Source organism: Suncus etruscus, chromosome 12 (assembly GCF_024139225.1).
Source record: "Suncus etruscus isolate mSunEtr1 chromosome 12, mSunEtr1.pri.cur, whole genome shotgun sequence".
Classification (NCBI taxonomy): domain Eukaryota; kingdom Metazoa; phylum Chordata; class Mammalia; order Eulipotyphla; family Soricidae; genus Suncus; species Suncus etruscus.
Genome location: NC_064859.1, coordinates 40,447,676 through 40,470,422, shown reverse-complemented (window position 1 = coordinate 40,470,422; position 22,747 = coordinate 40,447,676). Strand labels below are relative to the sequence as shown.

Here is a 22,747-nt window from a genome sequence, read left to right as displayed (position 1 = left end):
TAGGAAAATTTCATGACTTCATCTCTCCTGACGGCTGCATAATATTCCATTGTGTATATGTACCACAATTTCTTTAGCCATTCGTCTGTTGAAGGGCATCTTGGTTGTTTCCAGAGCCTGGCTATTGTGAATAGTGCTGCAATAAATATAGGTGTGAGGAAGGGGTTTTTGTATTGTATTCTTGTGCTCCTAGGGTATATCCCTAGGAGTGGAATAGCTGGGTCGAATGGGAGCTCAATTTCCAGTTTTTGAAGAAACCTCCATATCGCTTTCCATAGAGGCTGTACTAGACGGCATTCCCACCAGCAGTGGATAAGAGTTCCTTTCTCTCCACATCCCCGCCAGCACTGATTGTTCTCATTCTTTGTGATGTGCGCCAATCTCTGTGGTGTGAGGTGGTATCTCATCGTTGTTTTGATTTGCATCTCTCTGATGATTAGTGACGAGGAGCATTTTTTCATGTGTCTTTTGGCCATTTGTATTTCTTTTTTATCAAAGTGTCTGTTCATTTCTTCTCCCCATTTTTTGATGGGATTAGATGTTTTTTTTTTGTAAAGTTCTGTCAGTGCCCTGTATATTTTGGATATTAGCCCCTTATCTGAAGGATGTTGGGTGAATAGTTTCTCCCACTCAGTGGGTGACTCTTGTATCCTGGGCACTATTTCTTTTGAGGTGCAGAAGCTTTTCAGTTTAATGTATTCCCATCTGTTAATCTCTGCTTCCACTTGTTTGGAAAGTGCAGTTTCCTCCTTGAAGATACCTTTAGTCTCAATGTCATGGAGTGTTTTACCGACATGTTGTTCTATATACCTTATGGTATCTGGTCTGATATCAAGGTCTTTAATCCATTTGGATTTTACCTTCGTACATGATGTTAACTGGGGGTCTATGTTCGCTTTTTTGCAAGTCGCTAACCAGTTCTGCCAGCACCACTTGTTGAAGAGATTTTCTCTGCTCCACTTAGGATTTCTTGCTCCTTTGTCAAAAATTAGGTAATTGTATGCCTGGGGAATGTTCTCTGAGAACTCAAGCCTATTCCACTGATCTGAGGGTCTGTCTTTATTCCAATACCATGCTGTTTTAATAACTATTGCTTTGTAGTACAGTTTAAAGTTGGGGAAAGTAATGCCTCCCATTTTCCTTTTCCCTAGGAGTGCTTTAGCTATTCGAGGATGTTTATTGTTCCAGATGAACTTCATAAGTGTTTGATCCACTTCTTTGAAGAATGTCATGGGTATTTTTAAGGGGATCGCATTAAATCTGTATAATGCTTTGGGGAGTATTGCCATTTTAATGATGTTAATCCTGCCAAGCCATGAGCAGGGTAAGTGTTTCCATTTCCGTGTGTCCTCTCTTATTTCTTGGAGCAGGGCTTTATAGTTTTCTTTGTATAGGTCCTTCACGTCTTTGGTCAAGTTGACTCCAAGATATTTGAGTTTGTGTGGCACTATTGTGAATGGGATTGCTTTCCTGACTTCCATCTCCTCCCTATTATTATTGGTGTATAAAAAGGCCATTGATTTCTGTAGGTTGATTTTGTAGCCTGCCACCTTGCTATATGAATCTATTATTTCTAGAAGCTTTTTGGTAGAGTCTTTAGGGTTTTCTAAGTAGAGTATCATATCATCTGCAAACAATGAGAGTTTGACTTCTTCCTTTCCTATCTGAATTCCCTTGATATCTTTTTCTTGCCTGATCGCTATAGCAAGAACTTCCAGTACTATATTGAAGAGGAGTGGTGAGAGAGGACAGCCTTGTCTTGTACCCGAATTTAGAGGAAAGGCTTTTAGTTTTTCTCCATTGAGGATAATATTTGCCATTGGCTTGTGGTAGATGGCTTCAACTAGATTGAGAAAGGTTCCTTCCATTCCCATCTTGCTGAGAGTTTTGATCAAGAATGGGTGTTGGACCTTATCAAATGCTTTCTCTGCATCTATTGATATGATCATGTGATTTTTATTTTTCTTGTTGTTGATGTTGTGTATGATGTTAATAGATTTACGGATGTTAAACCATCCTTGCATTCCTGGGATGAAGCCTACTTGGTCGTAGTGTATGATCTTCTTGATGATGCATTGGATCCTATTTGCCAGGATTTTGTTGAAGATCTTTGCATCAGCATTCATCAGGGATATTGGTCTGTAATTTTCTTTTTTGGCAGCATCTCTGTCTGGTTTTGGTATCAAGGTAATGTTGGCTTCATAAAAGCTGTTTGGGAGAGTTCCCTTTTTTTCAATTTCATGGAAGAGTCTGGCTAGGATTGGTAGTAGCTCCTCTTGAAAGATTTGAAAAAATTCATTAGGAAAACCATCTGGGCCTGGGCTTTTCTTTTTTGGTAGATGTTTGATTACAGTTTCAATTTCCTCAGTAGTGATGGGGGTGTTTAGATATGCTACATCCTCCTTACTTAAATGTGGAAGGTTATAAGTGTCCAAGAATTTTTCCATTTCTTCTAGGTTCTCATGTTTTGTAGCATAAAGTTTCTCAAAGTAGCCTCTGATTATCCTTTGGATCTCTGCAATTTCTGTTGTGATCTCCCCATTTTTATTTCTAATACGGGTTATCAGATTTCTCTCTCTTTCTTTGTGAGTTTTGCCAATGGTCTATCAATCTTGTTTATTTTTTCAAAGAACCAGCTTCTGCTTTCGTTGATCTTTCGGATTGCTTTTTGGTTTTCCACTTCATTGAGTTCCGCTTTCAGCTTTATTATTTCCTTCTGTCTCCCTATTTTTGGTTCATTCTGTTGGTCATTTTCTAATTGTTTAAGCTGCGCCATTAAGTTATTCAGGTATGCTCCTTCTTCCTTCCTGATGTGTGCTTGTAGAGCTATAAATTTTCCTCTCAGGACTGCTTTTGCTGTGTCCCATAGATTCTGGCAGTTTGTGTCTTCATTATCATTTGTTTCCAGGAAAGTTTTGATTTCCTTTTTGATTTCATCTCGGACCCACTGGTTGTTCAGTAGCAGGGTGTTTAATTTCCAATTGTTAAATTTTTTCTTCTGTGTGGCTTTGTAGTTCACATCTAATTTCAGAGCCTTGTGGTCAGCAAAGGTAGCCTGCAAGATTTCTATCCTCTTGATTTTATGGAGGTATGTTTTATGTGTCAGCATGTAGTCTATTCTGGAGAATGACCCATGTACATTGGAAAAGAATGTGTATCCAGGTTTTTTGGGATGGAGTGTCCTGTATATATCTACTAGTCCTCTTTCTTCCATAACACTTTTCAGGGCTAGTATGTTTTTGTTGGGTTTCAGTCTGGTTGACCTATCAAGTGTTGATAGGGCTGTGTTGAAGTCTCCCACAATGATTGTGTTATTATTGATTTCTTCTTTCAGATTTGTCAGTAATTGTATTAGATAATTTGCTGGTCTCTCATTGGGTGCATATATGTTTAATAGTCTGATTTCTTCCTGTTGCACATATCCCTTGATTAGTACATAGTGTCCATCTTTGTCCCTTACCACTTTTCTGAGTATAAAGTTGGTGTCATCTGATATTAATATGGCCACCCCAGCTTTTTTCAGGGTGTTGTTTGCTTGGATAATTTTCTTCCAACCTTTGATTTTGAGTCTATGTTTGTTCTGACTATTCAGATGTGTTTCTTGTAGGCAGCAGAAGGTTGGATTCATCTTTTTGACCCATTTTGCCACTCTGTGTCTTTTAATTGGTGAATTTAGTCCATTGACATTGAGGGAGATGATTGTCATAGGATTTAATGTCATCTTTGTAGATAAGTTTGCTGTGTTTGTTGGTCTCTCTTGTCTTAGAGTAGACCTGTCAGTTTTTCCTTTAAGGCTGGTTTATCTTCTGTGAAGTTTCTGAGCTGTTGTTTATCCGTGAAGCTGTGTATTCTTCCTCCAAACCTGAATGTGAGTCGGGCTGGGTGCAGTATTCTTGGGGAGGCATTCATTTCATTCAATCTTGTCACAATATCCAACCACTGTCTTCTGGCCTTGAGAGTTTCTTGTGACATGTCTGCTGTAAGTCTTAGGGATGCTCCTTTGAATGTAATTTCCCTTTTTGATCTTGCTGCTTTCAGTATTCTATCCCTATCTATGGGATTTGTCATTGTAACGAGGATGTGTCTTGGGGTGTTTTTCTTTGGGTCTCTTTTAGCTGGTATTCTTCGGGCATGCAGTATTTGATTGCATGTAGGCTTTAACTCTGGGAGTATCTCTTTGATGATGTCTTTGACAGTTGATTCTTCTTGGAGATCTCCTTCCTGGGTTTCTGGGACTCCAATGATTCTTATGTTGTTTCTGTTGAGTTTATCAAAGACTTCTATTTTCATCTCTTCGCATGCCTTGAGTACATTTTCCATTGCCTGTTCATTTGTCTTAATGTTCTTTTCCAATTTCTTCTGTTGTGTTGAGCTTTTCTGCATCTCATCTTCCAGTACTCCGATTCTCTCCTCAGCTGCTGATACCCTGTTGGCGAGGCTATCCATTGTGGTTTTCAGTTGAGCAACCGTATTTTTCAGATCTGTTATTTCAGTTTGGAGTTTTCTGATTTCTGTTTTTGTGTTCTCTTCAGATCGATCTATGCTCTTTTTGAGGTCTACAAACATATTCCATATTTCTACTCTAAACTCCTTATCTGAAAGGTTAATCAGGTGGTTGTAATTTATTAGATCAACCGAGCTTTCGTCTTCATTCTCTATGGATGGTGTTTGCCTGCGAGTTTTCCCCATTGTCACGCTTGTAGTGTGGTTTTTCCTGCGTGTTGTGGTGGGGTTCATTGATTAGGAAGAGTTCGCGGCTGCAAAGGGAAGCGAAGCGGCTGAGCGCTTCTGTTGCCTCTAGTTGCAAGTCCTCAGAGTGAACAAAGGCAGGGCAAGGTAGAGCGATCCCGCAGCCCCAGAGTGCAGCTGCTCACCAGCTTCAAAATGCAGTTTTTTAGGGGTGCACTCCCTAGGCCCCTGAGGAAACCTTCGGAAGTTCAGAAGCACAGTTTCAGGCAGACAGAGATAGGAGTTTTCCCCGAAGTCCTCAGAGTAAACAAAGGCAGGGCAGGGCAAAGCGATTCCGCGGCCCCACAATGCAGGCACTCACCAGCTTCAGAATGCAGTGTTTTTGGGGGTGCGCTCCCTAGGCCCCTGAGGAAACCTTCGGAAGTTCAGAAGCACAGTTTCAGGCAGACAGAGATAGGAGTTTTCCCCGAAGTCCTCAGAGTAAACAAAGGCAGGGCAGGGCAAAGCGATTCCGCGGCCCCACAATGCAGGCACTCACCAGCTTCAGAATGCAGTGTTTTTGGGGGTGCGCTCCCTAGGCCCCTGAGGAAACCTTCGGAAGTTCAGAAGCACAGTTTCAGGCAGACAGAGATAGGAGTTTTCCCCGAAGTCCTCAGAGTGAACAAAGGCAGGGCAGGGCAAAGCGATTCCACGGCCCCAGAATGCACGCACTCACCAGCTTCAAAAAAAAAAAAAAAAAAAATCTCTTATTGGAATTTTTAAGGAGCCTTCTACTGTGGGTTAGTTTGTTAGGTCTCTGATAACTATAAAGAATGGCAGTGATGATTTTTAAAAATACTTCTCTTCATTGACATATAATTTACTATATTGTTGATGATGAATACTGGCTTTATGCATACATAATTCCAATCTACCACTCACTTTCCTCCATCAGGTTTCAAAGGCTCCTTCCATTAGATTCCCAAGCCCCCAAAATACAGTGTTTGTGGACCAACCTTCCAGTTGTTTTTGGCTTTTTATTGCTACCTTACTGTGTATCTTTAATCCATGTAGTTGAAGAATGTCATTGGAATTTTAGTGGACACTTAATTGAATCTGTATTATACTTTAGGTAGTAAGGTCATTTAAGGATATTAGTTCTTCCAATCTATGAAAAGGATCTTTCCATTTCCCAGTGTCTTCTATTTCTCTTAGTGATGATTTATAGTTTTTTCTGTGTAAGTCTCTAAGGTCCTTTGTTAAATTGATCCCAGGTATTTGGCATTTGGAAGTGCTATTTTGAAAGAAGTTACCTTTTTTTTTCGGTTTGTTTTTGGGCCACACCTGGTGACACTCAGGGATTACTCCTGGCTATGTACTCAGAAATCACTTCTAGCTTGGAGGACCATATGGGATGCAAAGGGATCGAACCGTGGTCCTTCTTAGGCTAGCTTGGGCAAGCCTTACTGCTTGCACCACTGCTCCAGCCCCAACTTTTTAATTTTTTTTGTTCTAGTTATTTGTATAATAAATGCAATATATTTAATGTATTATATTATCTTATTGTGTTGTATTATCTATTGTTTCTAATGGGCTTTTTGTTGTTGTTGGGGGAGACTACCCAATAATACTCAAGGATTATTCTTGCTGGTTCCTCTGATGGGGACCATATAGAATGGTGGGGGCTGTGCCAAAGTTAACCGAATCCAAGACAAGTGCCCTACTCATTGTACTATCACTCCAATTCTCTAAGAATCTTTTGGTGGAGTCTTTAGCAGTGACACTCAAACTATGGCCCGCGACCACATATTGTATTTGGTCTTATTTTGTTTCTTCACTTCAAAATAAGATATATGTAGTGTACATAGGAATTTGTTCTTAGATCTTGTTTTAACTATAGACCAGCCCTCCAACGGTCTGAGGGACCATGAACTTGCCCCTGTTTAAAAAGTTTGAGGACCACTGTTTTAGAGTGTACAATATATATTTTCATATCATCTTCAAATAATAATAGTTTGATTTCTTTTCTTTTTTTTCTAATTTGGATCACTTTGATATCTTTTATTGTCTTATTGTTGTGGAAAGGACTTCCAAAACTATGTTAAGAGTGATGAAAGTGGAAATTCTTATCTTGTACCTGACTGAGGGGAAAACCTTTAACTAATTCATCACTGAACTCATCTAGACCTGGGCTTTTGTTCTTTTTTGGGGCGGGAGGGCTTTTGTTCTTGATATTTTTGATTGTTGTTTCAATTTCTTTACTAAAGATTGGTCTGTTTGGATTTTTTATTTTTTCTTTTTGGTTCAATCTTTTGCATTTCTGAGGTATCTATTTTAATTTCTCCCTCTATCTTTTCTGAAGTTTGTCTTATCTTCTAAAGGAGTTCCTTTACTGCTTCTGGAAAAACTGGCTTCAAGACTATAAATTTTAGGGCCCGGAGAGATAGCACAGTGGTGTTTGCCTTGCAAGCAGCCGATCCAGGACCAAAGGTGGTTGGTTCAAATTCCAGTGTTCCATATGGTCCCCCGTGCCTGCCAGGAGCTATTTCTGAGCAGACAGCCAGGAGTAACCCCTGAGCACCGCCAGGTGTGGCCCAAAAACCAAAAAACAAAACAAAACAAAACAAAACTATAAATTTTCAAAATCTGTCCATGAAACTCTGTATCATTTCTTCAAATCTGAATAACAATCTAAATAGAGTGTTCTTGGTGAGGTGTTCATCTTATTAAGATGCTTTACTATACCCCTCCATTCTCTTCTAGATTATAAAGTCTCATTTGATAGATATGCTTTGAATCTTGTAGGCCTTCCTTTGTGTGTAAGTTCCTTTTTTGTCTTGCTGCTTTCACTATTCTGTCTGTCTTTAAGATTTTTGTCATTCTAATTATAATGTATCTTGGAATTTTTCTAATTTGGGTCTTTTTTCAATAGGACCTTTCAGGCTTCTTGAATCTCAGTGATTACATTACCTTAACTCTAGATAATTCTTATTTTTTTATTTATTCTTATTTAAACACCCTTGATTACATACATTTGTTTGGGTTTCAGTCATGTAAAGAACACCTATCACCCAACAACAGTGCAACATTCCCATCATAATGTCCCAAATCCACCCTCTTCACCACCCAACCTCCGCTGTACTCTAGACCAGGCTTTCTATCTTCCCTCCTACTTCTCATTATTAGAATAGTTCAAAATGTAGTTATCTTCTTTAACTAAACGCATCCACTGTTGTGGTGAGCTTATGAGGTGAGCTGTAACTTCCAGCCCTTCTATATTTTGTGTCTGAAATTATTATTGCAAGAATGTCTTTCATTTTTCTTAAAACCCATAAATGAGTGAGACCACTCTGCGTTTTTCTCTCTTTCTGACTTATTTCACTCAGCATAATAGGTTCCATGTACATCCATGTATAGGAAAATTTCATGACTTCATCTCTCCTGACAGCTGCATAAGATTCCATTGTGTATATGTACCACAGTTTCTTTAGCCATTCGTCTGTTGAAGGGCATCTTGGTTGTTTCCAGAGTCTTGCTATGGTAAATAGTGCTGCAATGAATATAGGTGTAAGGAAGGGATTTTTGTATTGTATTTTTGTGTTCCTAGGGTATATCCCTAGGAGTGGTGTAGCTGTATTGTATGGGAGCTCGATTTCCATTTTTGGAGGGATCTCCATATTACTTTCCATAAAGGTTGGACTACAACATTCCTACCAGCAGTGGATAAGAGTTCCTTTCTCTCCACATCCCCGCAAACACTGTTTTTTCTCATTCTTTGTGATGTGTGTCAATCTCTGGGGTGTATGGTGGTACCTCATAGTTGTTTTGATTTGCATCTCCCTGATGATTAGTGACATGGAGCATTTTTTACATGTGTCTGTTGGCCATTTGTATTTCTTCTTTGTCAAAGTTTCTGTCCATTTCTTCTCCCCATTTTTTGATGGGATTAGATGGTTTTTTTTTTCTTGTAAAGTTCTGTCAGTGCCTTGTATATTTTGGAGATTAGTCCCTTATCTTATGGGTATTGAGTGAATAGTTTCTCCCATTCAGTGGGTGGCTCTTGTATCCTGGGCGCTATTTCCTTTGAGGTGCAGAAGCTTCTCAGCTTAATATATTCCAACTGTTAATCTCTGCTTTCACTTGCTTGAAGAGTACAGTTTCTCCTTGAATATGCCTGTAGTCTCAATGTTCCTGGAGTGTTTTGCCTACATATTGTTCTATATATCTTATGGCTTTGGGTCTGATATCAAGATCTTTAATCCATTTGGATTTTACCTTCATACATGATGTTAAACTGGTAGTCTAAGTTCAATTTTTTGCAAGTGGCTAGCCAGTTGTGCCAACACCACTTGATGAAGAAGCTTTCTTTGCTCCATTTAGGATTTCTTGCTCCTTTATAAAAAATTAGGTGATTGTATGTCTGGAGAACATTCTCTGAGTATATCAAGCCTTTTCCACTGATCTGAGGGCCTGTCTTATTCCAATACCATGCTGTTTTTGGTAACTATTGTTTTGTAGTACAGTTTAAAGTTGGGGAAAGTAATTCCTCCTATATTCTTTTTCACAATGATTGCTTTAGCTATTCTAGGGTGTTTATTGTTCCAAATGAATTTCAAAAGTGCCTGATCCACTTCTTTGAAGAATGTCACGGGTATCTTTAGAGGGATTGCATTAAATCTGTACAATGCTTTGGGGAGTATTGCCATTTTGATAATGTTAATCCTGCCAATCCATGAGCAGGGTATGTGCTTCCATTTCTGCATGTACTCTCTTATTTCTTGGAGCAGAGTTTTATAGTTTTCTTTGTATAGGTCTTTCACATTTTTAGTCAAGTTGATTCCAAGATATTTGAGTTTGTGTGGCACCATTGTGAATGGAGTTGTTTTATTAATGTCCATTTCTTCCCTATTATTATTGGTGTATAGAAAGGCCATTGATTTTTGTGTGTTAATTTTGTAGGCCTGCCACCTTGATACATGAGTCTATTGTTTCCAGAAGCTTTTTGGTAGAATCTTTCGGTTTTCTAATAGAGTATCATGTCATCGGCAAACAATGAGAGCTTGACTTCTTCCTTTCCTATATGGATTCCCTTGATATCTTTTTCTTGCCTAATCACTATAGCGAGAACTTCCAATGCTATGTTGAATAGGAGTGGTGAGAGAGGACAGCCTTGTCTTGTGCCAGAATTTAGAGGGAAGGCTTTTAGTTTTTCTCCATTGAGGACGATATTTGCCACTGTCTTTGTGGTAGATGGCCTCTACCTATATTGAGAAAGGTTCCTTCCATTCCCATCTTGCTGAGAGTTTTTGATCAAGCATGGGTGTTGGACCTTATCAAATGCTTTCTCTGCATCTGTTGCTATGATTATGTGATTTTTATTTTTCTTGTTGTTGATGTTGTTTATTATGTTGATAGATGTATGGATGTTAAACCATCCTTGCATTCCTGGATGAAACCTACTTGGTAATTAGTGGCTGATCTTCTTAATGAGGCATTAAATCCTATTTGCCAGTATTTTGTTGAGGATCTTTGCCTCTGAATTCATCAGCGATATTGGACTGTAATTTTTTTTTTTCGTAGCATCTCTGTCTGGTTTAGGTATCAAGGTGATGTTGGCTTCATAAAAGCTATTTGGAAGTGTTTCCGTTTGTTCAATTTCATGAAAGAGTCTTGCCAGGATTGGTAGTAAGTTCCTCTTGGAAAGTTTGAAAGAATTCATTAGTGAATCCATCTGGGCTTGGGCTTTTGTTTTTTGGGCAGACATTTGATTTACCGTTTTAAATTTCATCAATAGTGATGGGGGTCTTTAGATATGCTACATCCTCTTCATTCAACCTTGGAAGATTATAAGATTATAAGAATTTATCCATTTCTTCCAGGTTCTCATTTTTAATGGCATAGAGTTTCTCAAAGTAGTTTCTGATTACCCTTGAATCTCTGTCATATCAGTAGTGATCTCTCCTTTTTCATTCCTAATACTAGTTATCAAGTTTCTCTCTCTTTTTCTTTGTTAGTTTTTCTAGATAAATCTTATATAATTTAACTAGTGACTCTTCAGTGAATTTTCCATTCTGTTCTTCAGGGACTCTGATGATTTTTCCATTATTCCTCTTGAACTCAATCCATAGTTTTGTGATGTACTGTTTATTTCTATCAGGCCATTTTCCCATTTCTATTGTTTTTTTAGAAGTTTTTTGCATCTTATATTGAGTTCCTTGGTCTTTTCCTCAGCTGCTGTGGCTCTGCTGCTCAGACCTTCTTTTGAGATTTTAATATAAACAACTTTTTTTTTTTTTTTTGGTTTTGGGTCACATCTGGCAGTGCTCAGGGGTTACTCTTGGCTCTACGGTCAGAAATCGCTCCTGGCAGGCTCGGGGGACCATATGGGATGCCGGGATTCGACCCAATGACCTTCTGCATGAAAGGCAAACACCTTACCTCCATGCCCCTAAACCACCATTTCTGATTGTAGTTTTCTCATTTCTTTTCTCAGACTTTCTTGTGTTTTGCTGGTTATCGGGCTTATTATTTCTTTAAGCTCATTAAACATCCTCAGCATGATGTCACTAGTCACTTTCAGGGATTTTAAAAGAGCTAGATCCTTTTGTGCTGTTATTTTTACTCATTCATCTTGGTAGAGATACTACATGGCTTCTCTATTGTATTTGCTGTTCCTACTTTGCTGAGGGTGAATATTTATAACTAACTCCCCGGGGAATCTTGGAAGGATAGGCTGGATATTGATCTTTTTCCTTTATTTTTTTCTTTCTTTAAATAAAGTTAGTATCTTCTCATTTAATCTGCATGTTGTTGTTCTTTGGGTTTTTATTTGTCTTTTGAGGCCACACATGGTAGTGTTCAGGGCTTTCTCCTGGCTCTGGGCTCAAAGATCACTCCTGGTGAGCTCATATGAACATATATGGTACCAGGGATCAAAACCAGGTTGGCTTTATGCAAGGAAAAACATCCTACCCTGCTTGTACTATCTCTCTAGCCCTTCTCATTTGTTTTGAGGAATCTTTGTATTTCTTCTTTGATACAATTGTTACTTAACAGTATGTTGTTCACTTTCTAAATAGTTAATCTCTTCTCCACTTTTTGTGATTTTGTGACTTTTTGATCTGAGAAGGTACTTGGTATGATTTCTATTTTTTTTTTTATTTTGTAGATGTTTGAGTTGTGTCCCAGCATGTAACATATCTGGGAAATTCCCAGGTGCACTGGAGAAGAATATGTATTCAATTTTGGGGGAAGGCAGACGACCCTGAATATGTCTATTAGTTTCAATTCTTCCAATTCATCATTTAGGGCTCTTGCTTCTTTTTTTTTTTTTTTCAATTAAAACCACACTTTATTAACAGTTAAGTATTAGTGGACAACAAAAGATAATTCAAAACATGAATGTAAAATTGGAAGACAGATTAATATTCTTCATCTTCATCCTCCCCATCAGCACTGTCTGCTCCAACCTCTTCGTAATCCTTCTCAAGGGCAGCCATGTCCTCACGGGCTTCGGAGAACTCTCCCTCCTCCATGCCCTCACCCACATACCAGTGAATAAAGGCACGCTTGGCATACATCAGATCAAACTTGTGGTTCAGGCGAGCCCAGGCCTCAGCAATGGCTGTGGTGTTGCTCAGCATGCACACAGCTCGCTGGACCTTGGCCAGGTCCCCACCAGGAACCACAGTGGGAGGCTGGTAATTAATACCAACCTTGAAGCCAGTGGGACACCAGTCCACAAACTGGATGCTGCGCTTGGTCTTGATGGTGGCAATGGCAGCATTGACATCTTTGGGGACCACGTCACCACGGTATAACAGGCAACAAGCCATGTATTTACCATGGCGAGGGTCGCATTTCACCATCTGGTTGGCTGGCTCAAAGCATGCATTGGTGATCTCTGCAACAGAAAGCTGCTCATGGTAGGCTTTCTCAGCAGAGATGACAGGGGCATATGTGGCCAGAGGGAAATGAATTCGGGGGTAGGGCACCAGGTTGGTCTGGAATTCTGTCAGGTCAACATTCAGGGCGCCATCAAATCGGAGAGAAGCGGTGATGGAGGACACAACCTGGCTAATAAGGCGGTTCAGGTGCTTGTAGGTCGGGCGCTCAATATCAAGATTCCCTACAACATATGTCAAAGATGGCCTCATTGTCCACCATGAAGGCACAATGAGAGTGCTCCAGAGTGGTGTGGGTGGTGAGGATGGAGTTGTAGGGCTCAACCACAGCAGTGGAAACCTTGGGGGACGGGTATACGGAGAACTCGAGCTTGGACATCTTGCCATAATCGACAGAGAGACGTTCCATCAGCAGGGAAGTGAACCCAGAACCGGTTCCCCCCACCAAAGCTGCGGAAACACCAAGAAGCCCTGAAGACCTGTGCATTGGTCAGCTAGTTTACGAATTTGGTCCAAGACAGGGTCAATGATCTCCTTGCCAATAGTGTAGTGCCCACGGGCATAGTTATTGGCGGCATCTTCCTTGCCTGTGATGAGCTGCTCAGGGTGGAAGAGCTGGCAGTAGGTGCCAGTGCGAATTTCATCAATGACTATGGGTTCCAGGTCTACAAATACAGTCCTGGGCACATATTTGCCAGTGCCCGTTTCACGGAAGAAGGTGTTGAAGGAGTCATTTCCTCCCCTGATGGTCTTGTCACTGAGCATCTGGCCATCAGGCTGGATGCCGTGTTCCAGGCAGTAGAGCTCCCAGCAGGCATTGCCGATCTGGACACCAGCCTGGCCAACGTGGATGGAGATGCACTCACGCATGATGAGGGGTTGTGGGTTTCGTGGGACTGGAGAAGTCGAGGGGTCGGCGTCGGATATCTTCCACTAGAGACTGACAAGGAGTCCGGAGAAGATGTAGTGCGGGCTCTTGCTTCTTTAATGATATTTTGTCTGGTTAATCCGCCCACTGACAAAAGCAGTATAATGAAGTCTCCCACCACAATTGTATTGGCAGTGATGAATCATCATTATGAACCGTATATATTTTGAATTATTTCCTGATTATGTGCTGTGCAATGTATACTGGCCTTATTAAGTGGGTTTTAAACCAGAGACACATTTTTCAGGGGCTTGTGGAAGACTGATGGGTGCTCTCTGTCTGGTATAATCTCCCTCAGCTATTCAATAGAAAAGCACAGTGCTTTGCAGGGCAGTTAGAACTATGAAAAGAGAAGCTTTTAAGGGTCCTTAATCATAAAAGGGCCCCAGAAAAAGGGAAATGGAGCTTAGCTGCTTTTATGGTCCCTCCCTGTTTTGCAGATGCAAGGGACTCCACCCTTTGCTTCCAACCCAGCCATGTTTGGACATAACCCTGCTTCTGCCAGTCTTGCCCTACTCCTGCCCCCTGGTTTTCTTCTTAAGGCCAGGTTGCCTCTGAAAACTCCTTCACAACAAGCTCTCCAAAACTCCAAATGAATTTTCTACCTTGTCAGTGGGAGTTGCCTTTTCCTTTCCATGACTTCAAGGTATTTCCAGCATCCAACTTTGTGTGACTTCCCGAGGTTCAGAACATTATCATATATTCCAATGAATCCTCAAACATACTTCTGTGTATGCACTGTCTGCTTCCACAGAATGTTCTGCCTTATACTTGGGAACAATAATTATAATTATCATTGTAATTATAATTTTAAGGAGTCAATGACCTCATGTAACCCCTCTGTGCTGGAAACACTCATTTCCAACACTGTGGCCTCTCCTCACTGTAGTCTAGCCTCTCTGCTATCAGTGTTCTCAGCTTTGAAAACTGTTAAATGTCACCCTAATATCATCCAGTGACGAGGCAAGAAAGGAGAAGAGAGAGAAAAAGGAAGATGAGCAAAAGAAAAACAGTCCCAGACCAGAGGAGTAAGTACTAAGAGATGTTGCCTCCGCAGGGGAGTGGTTAGAGGTCATAGAGATGTGTCCCTTCTCTGGGGATCAGTTTCTTAAGTCTGAGAGTTCTGGAGAGGGAGTGGTCAGAACTCAGAAAATACTCCCCATCAGGAAGTAAGCAGCTTCCAGAGACCTCACAATTGTCTCCTTTTGTAGGAGATGTCCTGACATTGGGCACCTAGGCAAGGCTTAGAGAGGATACTGCTGGCAGTCTGAGGTGATCAATGGGGACTGTCCCTGAGCCCCTACTTGTTCCTGAGTGTCCTTCCACTTTCCTCCAATTGTTTGCCAACCTAAATGGCTGTCCACACACTGGAAAACAGCCCACTCACAAACCTAAACTAAGTCCAATGGTGCCAAGAATCAGAACATTTCAGAGTCTGGCAGAGTTATTGATCTTGCACTTACAGAGACTAAACAAGAAGGAGCTTAGGTGTGGGAACAGACCTGCCCACTGGACCAGTATGTGGGCCCAAGGGGGTCCCACAGCCAGAGAAAGGGGCCATCTCCCGAATGACTGTCAATGTGGATCCAGAATATGTCCTGGCTGCCACTGTCTCCATGCTAATCCAGAATCTTGCTGGCCCTAAGTTCTGCTGGAAGAGTTAGGGTGCAGACTTGGAAAGGAGCTGAGAGCTTGTGCAGAGAGCCTAATGCAGGTCATCTCAAGAGAAAGTCCCAATTCCCAGCACAGTGCTCAGAGGAGTTGCCTCAAACTCCACCATTCATGAATTCAATATCCCGAAGACTAGTCTAGAATGTGCTTGATGGGCCTGAGGATCAGTATTTCCATCAGGTTCCTCTGCCTCCCTGAATCTCCCTATAGCATTATCATCACTGGCATCTGTAGGGTGTGATGAGATCAAGGGGCATTTGGGGAGTTCATGGCCACAGCTTCTGTTTCTTGTGGCTTACTGGGGAGTTGAACTGCAGAAGTCGGGAACCCTCCCAGCTTATCTTTCCATATGGTGTCCAATCTGAGGGGCCATCCCCTGAGACAGTCCTAGAGATGCAGCCCACCATAATATGAGCTAATTCAGGCCCCAATTTGTCCAGTTATCCCGAGGCCCCATGATGTACTCCAGTTGTGTTGTGTTTACAGGAAACCCACCATGGTGTTGGACCCCTCCAGTGATGTGTACTACCGTTGGCTCACCATCATTGCCCTGCCTGTCTTCTACAACTGGTGTCTGCTTGTGTGTAGGTAGGAACAGCCTGCAGGGATCACAGAGGGGGAGGGCAGCCAGGCCCTATGCCAAGTTGAATGCCCTTCAGGAGGCTGGGGTATGGGGCTCCTCCAAGCAACCACTCACTGCCCTGGTGGCTTTTTCCTGAAAGGTTCTGACATGTCTACACATGACACCATGATGGGGAAGAGCCTCAGCTCCCCCATGATGTCATTTTGACTTCAGAGAGAAGATGCAGGGGTAAGATTTTGCTCTTCAGCTTTCTGTGGAGTAAGCAGTAGGAGACTCTGGAACCTTCCCACTATCCTGTAGTAAAGGGCCATGGTCTCTCCTCCATGGCTCCTAGATGCTTTAAGCATTGCCTCTAAAGGTGAGGACGTGTGGGTTTCTGAGTAAGAAGAGGGGAGGCAAGCTTGTGTGCTACTGAGGGTAAATGCGGTGGGTCTTGATTGTCCCAGAAGAGAGCACATTGGTGGTCTGGGTGGGAAGCAAGGCTTAGGAAATATCTAAGAAGCCCTCAGGGTTGGGCAGAAGGCATGTTGCTCCACTCAGGGGGTGGAAGGAATTTGAAATTTCTTAGCAAGGTGTGCTGCAAATAGGCAGGGGCTGTGCTTATGGAGTTTCTGAGGAAGACCTGAGCTCTGGGGGTCCCTGTGTGGCTTTGGACATAGCTGCAAGGTAGGGTGCTGCCCTTCACGAGAGAGGTGCTGATGGGCTGGCGAGGCATTTGGGAAAGCTCCCAGCAAGTTGCTCTGTGAGGCTTTTTCAGGGAAGCTGTGGAGTAACGATGAGGTGCTGCGTAAGCAGGAATGAGCCTGCATAATTCCAAGCATGACTGTGGACAAGGATGCAGGACAAGCTGCTGCTGGGCTGAGGACGGCCTTCAGTGCCCAAAGGATAGAATAACTGGGGGTGGTGGTGGTGGAAAGGAGAGTCTCCAGAGAACAAAATCTTTGGAGAGTTCCTGGGCCTGTCTGCCAGGCAGAGCAGCTGCCCCTGAGTCTCAGCCATTGTCTGGGTTGCTTCTAACCCTTTTGGTGCAGAGGAACCTGCTGCTTGCTCTTCAAGAGTCAGCAGGGTTGGAGATCATCGAGCTGGTGCCACCTGCTCTGCTGAGAGCAAGTAGTAGGGGAGGAAAGCAGGAGAGCTCGAGCCTCTTCTTAACAAGTCTACAGGATATTGGAAACCACAGGCAGCTGCAGGCAGAAGGAAGGGAGGCTTGGGCTAGCAGGAACACAGAATCCACCACTGTTCTCAGAGTGGGTCAAGGATGGGATCTATAGTACAGTGAGTACATAGATGCAGGAAGGACATGTATGTTTGTGTGGTCCTTGTAATCTCAAAAAATCTTATGGGATTTGGAGTCCAGAAAGGGCAGGTGCTGAACCCTTTCCTGATTCCACCCTGTGAGACCACTTCAGAGACCTTCAGGGTCCTCCTGGCTTCTGTGAGACAGCAAGTCCCTCATTTCTTTGAATTTACTCCCAGTTCAGCATCTGCAGGGAAGCAATTTAGTAACAAAGTCTCCTCAGCAAGGTCTGTGAGGACTTGCTGGGCAGGCCCAGCAGGGGACTGTAGAAGAAACACAGATCTGGGCTGGGTCAGGCCTGGGCCCGCCCTGCCCTTGACAACTCTGGCTCCTTCCATGCTGATGCAGGGCCTGCTTTGATGAGCTGCAGTCTGAGCATCTGGTGCTATGGCTGGTCCTAGACTACATGGCAGACGGCCTCTATATCCTGGATGTGGTGGTGCGAGCCCGAACAGGTGAGTGTGCTAGGCCCAGGCACTTCTCTGGTCCTGCCAAAAACCTAGAGCAGGTACCAGGGGCCAGACATGTACAGAGATTTTGTGCAGAATAGTTGGGTGGACATTACCTATCTCTTGTCACATGTGTCTGAGGGTCCTCCAGTGTGGAGTATAACTTAGCAGTGATACATAGACAGGACCTGAGCTGTGGCATGGCTGCTGTGGTATGGTAATGAAAGACGTGAAGCCCTGTGAAATTACTATTTACACACACACACACACCCCATAGGTCCCCCATAGGTAGGTGGGGTTGGAGCTCAGTCAAGTTTTTTGTTTTTGTTTTGTTTCTTGTTCTGCACTCAGGAATTACTCTTGGTGGTGCCCAGGAGACCATATGGGATGCCAGGAATCAAACCCAGGTTGGCTGCATGCAATGCAAATGCCCTACCAAATGCACTATTTCTACAGTCCTGATCTATTAAATTCCGAGACTGCTCTTCATAACCAGTCAGAGATCTGAGACATATTACTCTGCAGCTTTTAGAGGTATTTTAGTCCCTGGAGAGCATAAATCTGCAACAGGTTTCAGTGACTGTCTGTGGCCTTCCTTTAATTCATCTCTGGCTGCACCTGGGGCCATAACTCATGACTGTCAAGATCCGAGCTATGAATCCTGAAGGAACCTCTTTTTCATCCTCATAAAACACATCTCAGAAGATGGGAGAGGCCCTCTTGTCACTTTTGGGATTTTTCATCTATAAGTTATTGTATCATTAATTTAAATCATATCACAGCCAAAAAAAATAAATTCCATGTGGCTTCACAGGGTACACAGTATTACAAGTATACCTTCTCTTCTCTTAGAATTGCTGCATGAAGTAATAAATATATTAAAGAAGAAAGTCCAAGATTTCCACTCAACCCAACGCTATCTAGAGGAGAGGTATCCAGTGGCTAAGTGCTCAAAGTACCCTCAGCCCAGAGTCTGGTTCCTAGAGCCCCTGGATGACTGACTTATCTCAAAAAATAAAAAATTAATCCATTGCCAGCAGAGAAGCCAACGCTGAGATCCCCAGCAAAGGGACTTTTGCCTTATAACCCCTGAAAGTGCTCAGTTCAGAGGGAAGTACTGGGTGTGGAGCTTCCATTACTTAGGCATGATAGCTGACAGGCAGCCACTCTCAGTCTACAGTCCCACCCCTGCCAAAGTTCAAGGATAGAACTTGAATTCCCAGTAGTCCAATCACAAGTCAGGTTCTCTTGGCACTCATCTCCACCCTTAGGTGCTTCTACAAATAATCTCATTCACATAATGAACCAGACCTTTGTCCCTCTCAACACTCACAAAAGGACAAAGGTGTTGGAAACTAAATCAGAGAGCACAGAGCCAGGTGTCATTCCTGGGCACCACCAGGTCTGGCTCCAAAAAAAAAAAAAAAAGAATACAACTTCATTCTCATTCCTTGCTATTATCTAACACCCAAATCACATTTAAATTTACCCAACTGGAAGCAGAGAGATAGTACAATGGGAAGGGCACTTGTCTTGCATACAGCTGACTCAGGTTTAATTTCCAGCATCCTATCCCTTATCCCACCAGTAGAGATTACTGAGTGAAGAGTTAGGAATAACCCAAGCACTGCTGAGTGGATCCCAAAACCAAAATAAAATAAATTACTCAACTGATCTTGATATATTGAATAAAAGAGATTATCTCGCCACTGCACAGAAAATATCAGAGTAATAAATATGGGTCTAAAAAAAAGAGTTTCTCATACTGGGGCCTGAGATATAGCCCAGCGGAAGGGCATTTGCCTTGCATGTGGCTGATCCGGGACAGACCCAGGTTCAATTACCGGCATTCCATATGGTTCCCTGAACCTACCAGGAGCGATTTCTGAGTGCAGAGCCAGGAGTAACCCCTGAGCACCACCAGGCATGTCTCAAAAAAAAAAAAGTTTCTCATACACCTCAACAAAATACCATGAATAGCCACTAAACATTATTTGATGTGACCAAAAAGTCAAGATCAAAATAAAAATATTTTCTATTACATGCATGAAACTCTGTGGTATTACTGATAAAATACCTTTCCATGAACTATGGGCTATCATAGAAAAGTTCTTATTTTTCTCTATTCTTTAGGCTTCCTAGAGCAAGGCTTGATGGTCAAGGATACAGAGAGACTGTGGAAGCATTACACCAAGACCCTGCACTTCAAGCTGGACATGCTATCACTGGTCCCTACAGACCTGGCTTATTTAAAGTTAGGAATGAACTTCCCTGAACTGAGGTTCAACCGCCTACTGCGATTCCCCCGGCTCTTTGAATTCTTTGACCGGACAGAGACAAGGACCAACTACCCCAATATGTTCAGGATTGGGAATCTCGTGTTATACATTTTAATCATCATCCACTGGAATGCCTGTATCTACTTTGCCATTTCTAAGTCCATTGGTTTTGGGACAGATTCCTGGGTTTACCCAAATATCTCAAACCCAGAGTATGGGCGCTTATCCAGGAAGTACATTTATAGTCTCTACTGGTCCACCTTGACCCTCACCACGATTGGGGAAACCCCAGCCCCTGTGAAAGATGAGGAATATCTTTTTGTCGTCATAGACTTCCTGGTGGGAGTCCTGATTTTTGCTACCATCGTGGGCAATGTGGGCTCCATGATCTCCAACATGAATGCTTCCCGGGCTGAGTTTCAGGCTAAAATTGACTCCATTAAACAGTACATGCAGTTTCGTAAGGTGACAAAAGACCTGGAGACACGAGTCATCCGCTGGTTTGACTACTTGTGGGCCAACAGGAAGACAGTAGATGAGAAAGAGGTGCTCAAGAACCTGCCAGACAAACTGAAGGCAGAGATTGCCATCAATGTTCACCTGGACACACTGCGGAAGGTGCGGATCTTCCAGGACTGTGAGGCAGGCCTGCTGGTCGAACTTGTGCTGAAGCTTCGGCCTGCTGTATTCAGCCCTGGGGATTACATTTGCAAGAAGGGGGACATTGGACGAGAAATGTACATCATCAAGGAAGGCAAGCTGGCAGTGGTTGCTGATGATGGCATCACCCAGTTTGTTGTGCTCAGTGATGGGAGCTACTTTGGGGAGATCAGCATCTTAAATATTAAAGGGAGTAAGTCAGGGAACCGTAGGACAGCCAACATCCGGAGCATTGGCTACTCAGACCTGTTCTGCCTTTCCAAGGATGACTTGATGGAAGCTCTCACTGAGTACCCTGATGCTAAGAAGGCCCTCGAGGAGAAGGGAAGGCAGATCTTGATGAAGGACAACCTGATTGATGATGATCTGGCCAGAGCTGGGGAGGACCCTCAGGACATAGAGGAGAAAGTGGAGCATCTGGAATCCTCCTTAGACATACTTCAGACCAGGTTTGCAAGGCTCCTGGCAGAATACAATGCCTCACAGATGAAGGTGAAGCAACGACTTAGCCAGCTGGAAAGCCAGATGAAGATGGGTGTTTGGGAGCTCCACTCTAATGGGGAGGCACCTGCTGCAGAAACAAAGGTCACAGAACAGTGAAAGAGCACATCTAGTTCACCATGACAAGGTCAGCCTGCACAGTGCTGATTGATGTGGCCAAACAGTATGGGAGTTGGCCAGCCTCTTATCTTGGCTCTCTTCATCTTTTGCAAGATTTGTAGCCTAAAGAAAGATGGTTTCCTCTACTAGAGAACAGGACTCACTTAATATCTGTCCCAGTTAAATGGTAAGTTATGTGTGGACTGTGTGAAAGTCTGGATACAGCCAGGCATGGTAAAATGAGGTGCTCTCCTAAGTATGTGCAAGTGTAGGCATGGAACTCTTTTAGGTATTTGACAATTTTAGATTTGGATTTCAGTTTCTCACAGTGGAAGGCAAGTTAGCAATTCCTCTTCCCTTTCCACCCCCATACATCTTCCAATATCTATAGGAAACATAACTTAAGTTGAAAATACAGCATGGTAATTCAAATTTAGCCCTACAAGACACAGATTCTGGGAAGAATTCTGACTCTGGTATCTCTTCATATGCTCTTATGAGCTTCAAGACACCCTGGCTTTGGGACTACTTTCGGTTTGTGGGGAAAATTCAGACTCCACAGTGTGTAGCTCCTGTGGAATATGGTTTCATAGGAAAGAGCATCTCTGAACAAGCGAGAGAGAAAAAGAGAGGGAGAGAGACCTCCTCTCTCACTTTAAGGACTTGGCAGCCTTCTTCGGTCTAAATCCTAGACAAGCTCTTGAACACTTACCGGTATGGGTGTAGGGTGAGAGCTTGCCCAAGGAGACTTTTGCAAGCTGAATGTCAGAATGAGGTTCTAAGTCAAGTGAAGCCACTGAGACTTGTAGAAAGTATGACCTTTTGGTCCTAACTTTTTGCAAATGGCCTCATTCCAGAAGTGAAACTTCTGGTCCTTTGCAGTAACCCCATAAGCAGAGCTCTTAACTAAAATAAAGAATGCCCAATGTACACCTTGCTTTTCCAAATGTAGTAAGAGTCTCATTAATACTTACAAGGTGTTTATATATTTACCTTCTATGGCTGAGAAGGATGTCCAAGATAATCCAGTCTTTGATCACCATTATGTTATAAATCACCCAAAGGGAAGTACATGTTTTCCTTCTTCTTGGTCTTCCTTTCTTTCCTTTTTTTTCCTTCCACTTTCTCTTTCTTCTTCATCCTCCTTTTCTTTCTTCTTCTTCTTCGTGTCTCCTTCTCTAACAAAATGCCTCCCTGGATGTTGTCAGTTTGGGCATGTCTGTGGTCTTTTGCTACATGACTGGGCCCTAATGTAGTTCATACAACAGGTGCTGCATTTCCATCTAAGAGTATTGTATTTATATAAGTCCCTTCTGGTTTTTATTTTTAATCATTTCACCATTTTAATGTTTTAAAAATAATTTAAAGGTTTATTAAAAGAAAACATGATCCAAACTCACAAGAGCAAAATATCATCTAGTAATGTATTCTCAAAGTGCACATATTTAAAAGCCTTAACTATTAATTATGCTTACACTCATATTTTTAGAGAAAAAATAAAGACAGATTAAAAACCACCAAGTGACTCTTGCTTCATATATGTCAAAAGGGAAGAATGGGTTCTAAGGTCTGTCTCTAGAGCCACAAGCCTGGTTTCCTTTCATGGAAGAGGCTGTTCCACACTCATGGGAAACAGAAGCAGGTGACAAAATGCAGCAAAGCTGCAACATTTGTTAGTCTCAGTGAGTCAGAAAATTAAAAGACAGGG

The 22,747-nt window shown here is 42.4% G+C and overlaps 1 protein-coding gene and 1 pseudogene across 1 annotated transcript in view; one reads left to right on the top strand and one right to left on the bottom strand.

Moving 5' to 3' along the window:
• The window catches only part of CNGA3 (cyclic nucleotide gated channel subunit alpha 3), a 37,202-nt gene extending 16,163 nt beyond the window's left edge, over positions 1 to 21,039 (top strand). The window contains exons 5-8 of the mRNA XM_049784588.1: positions 14,457 to 14,528; positions 15,658 to 15,759; positions 17,400 to 17,506; positions 19,634 to 21,039. Coding sequence (XP_049640545.1) covers positions 14,457 to 14,528; positions 15,658 to 15,759; positions 17,400 to 17,506; positions 19,634 to 21,039 — 1,687 coding nt within the window. The remainder of the gene's footprint in view (positions 1 to 14,456; positions 14,529 to 15,657; positions 15,760 to 17,399; positions 17,507 to 19,633) is intronic.
• On the bottom strand, positions 12,090 to 13,451 carry LOC126024381 (tubulin alpha-1C chain-like; annotated as a pseudogene).
• Positions 21,040 to 22,747: the final 1,708 nt, after the last annotated feature.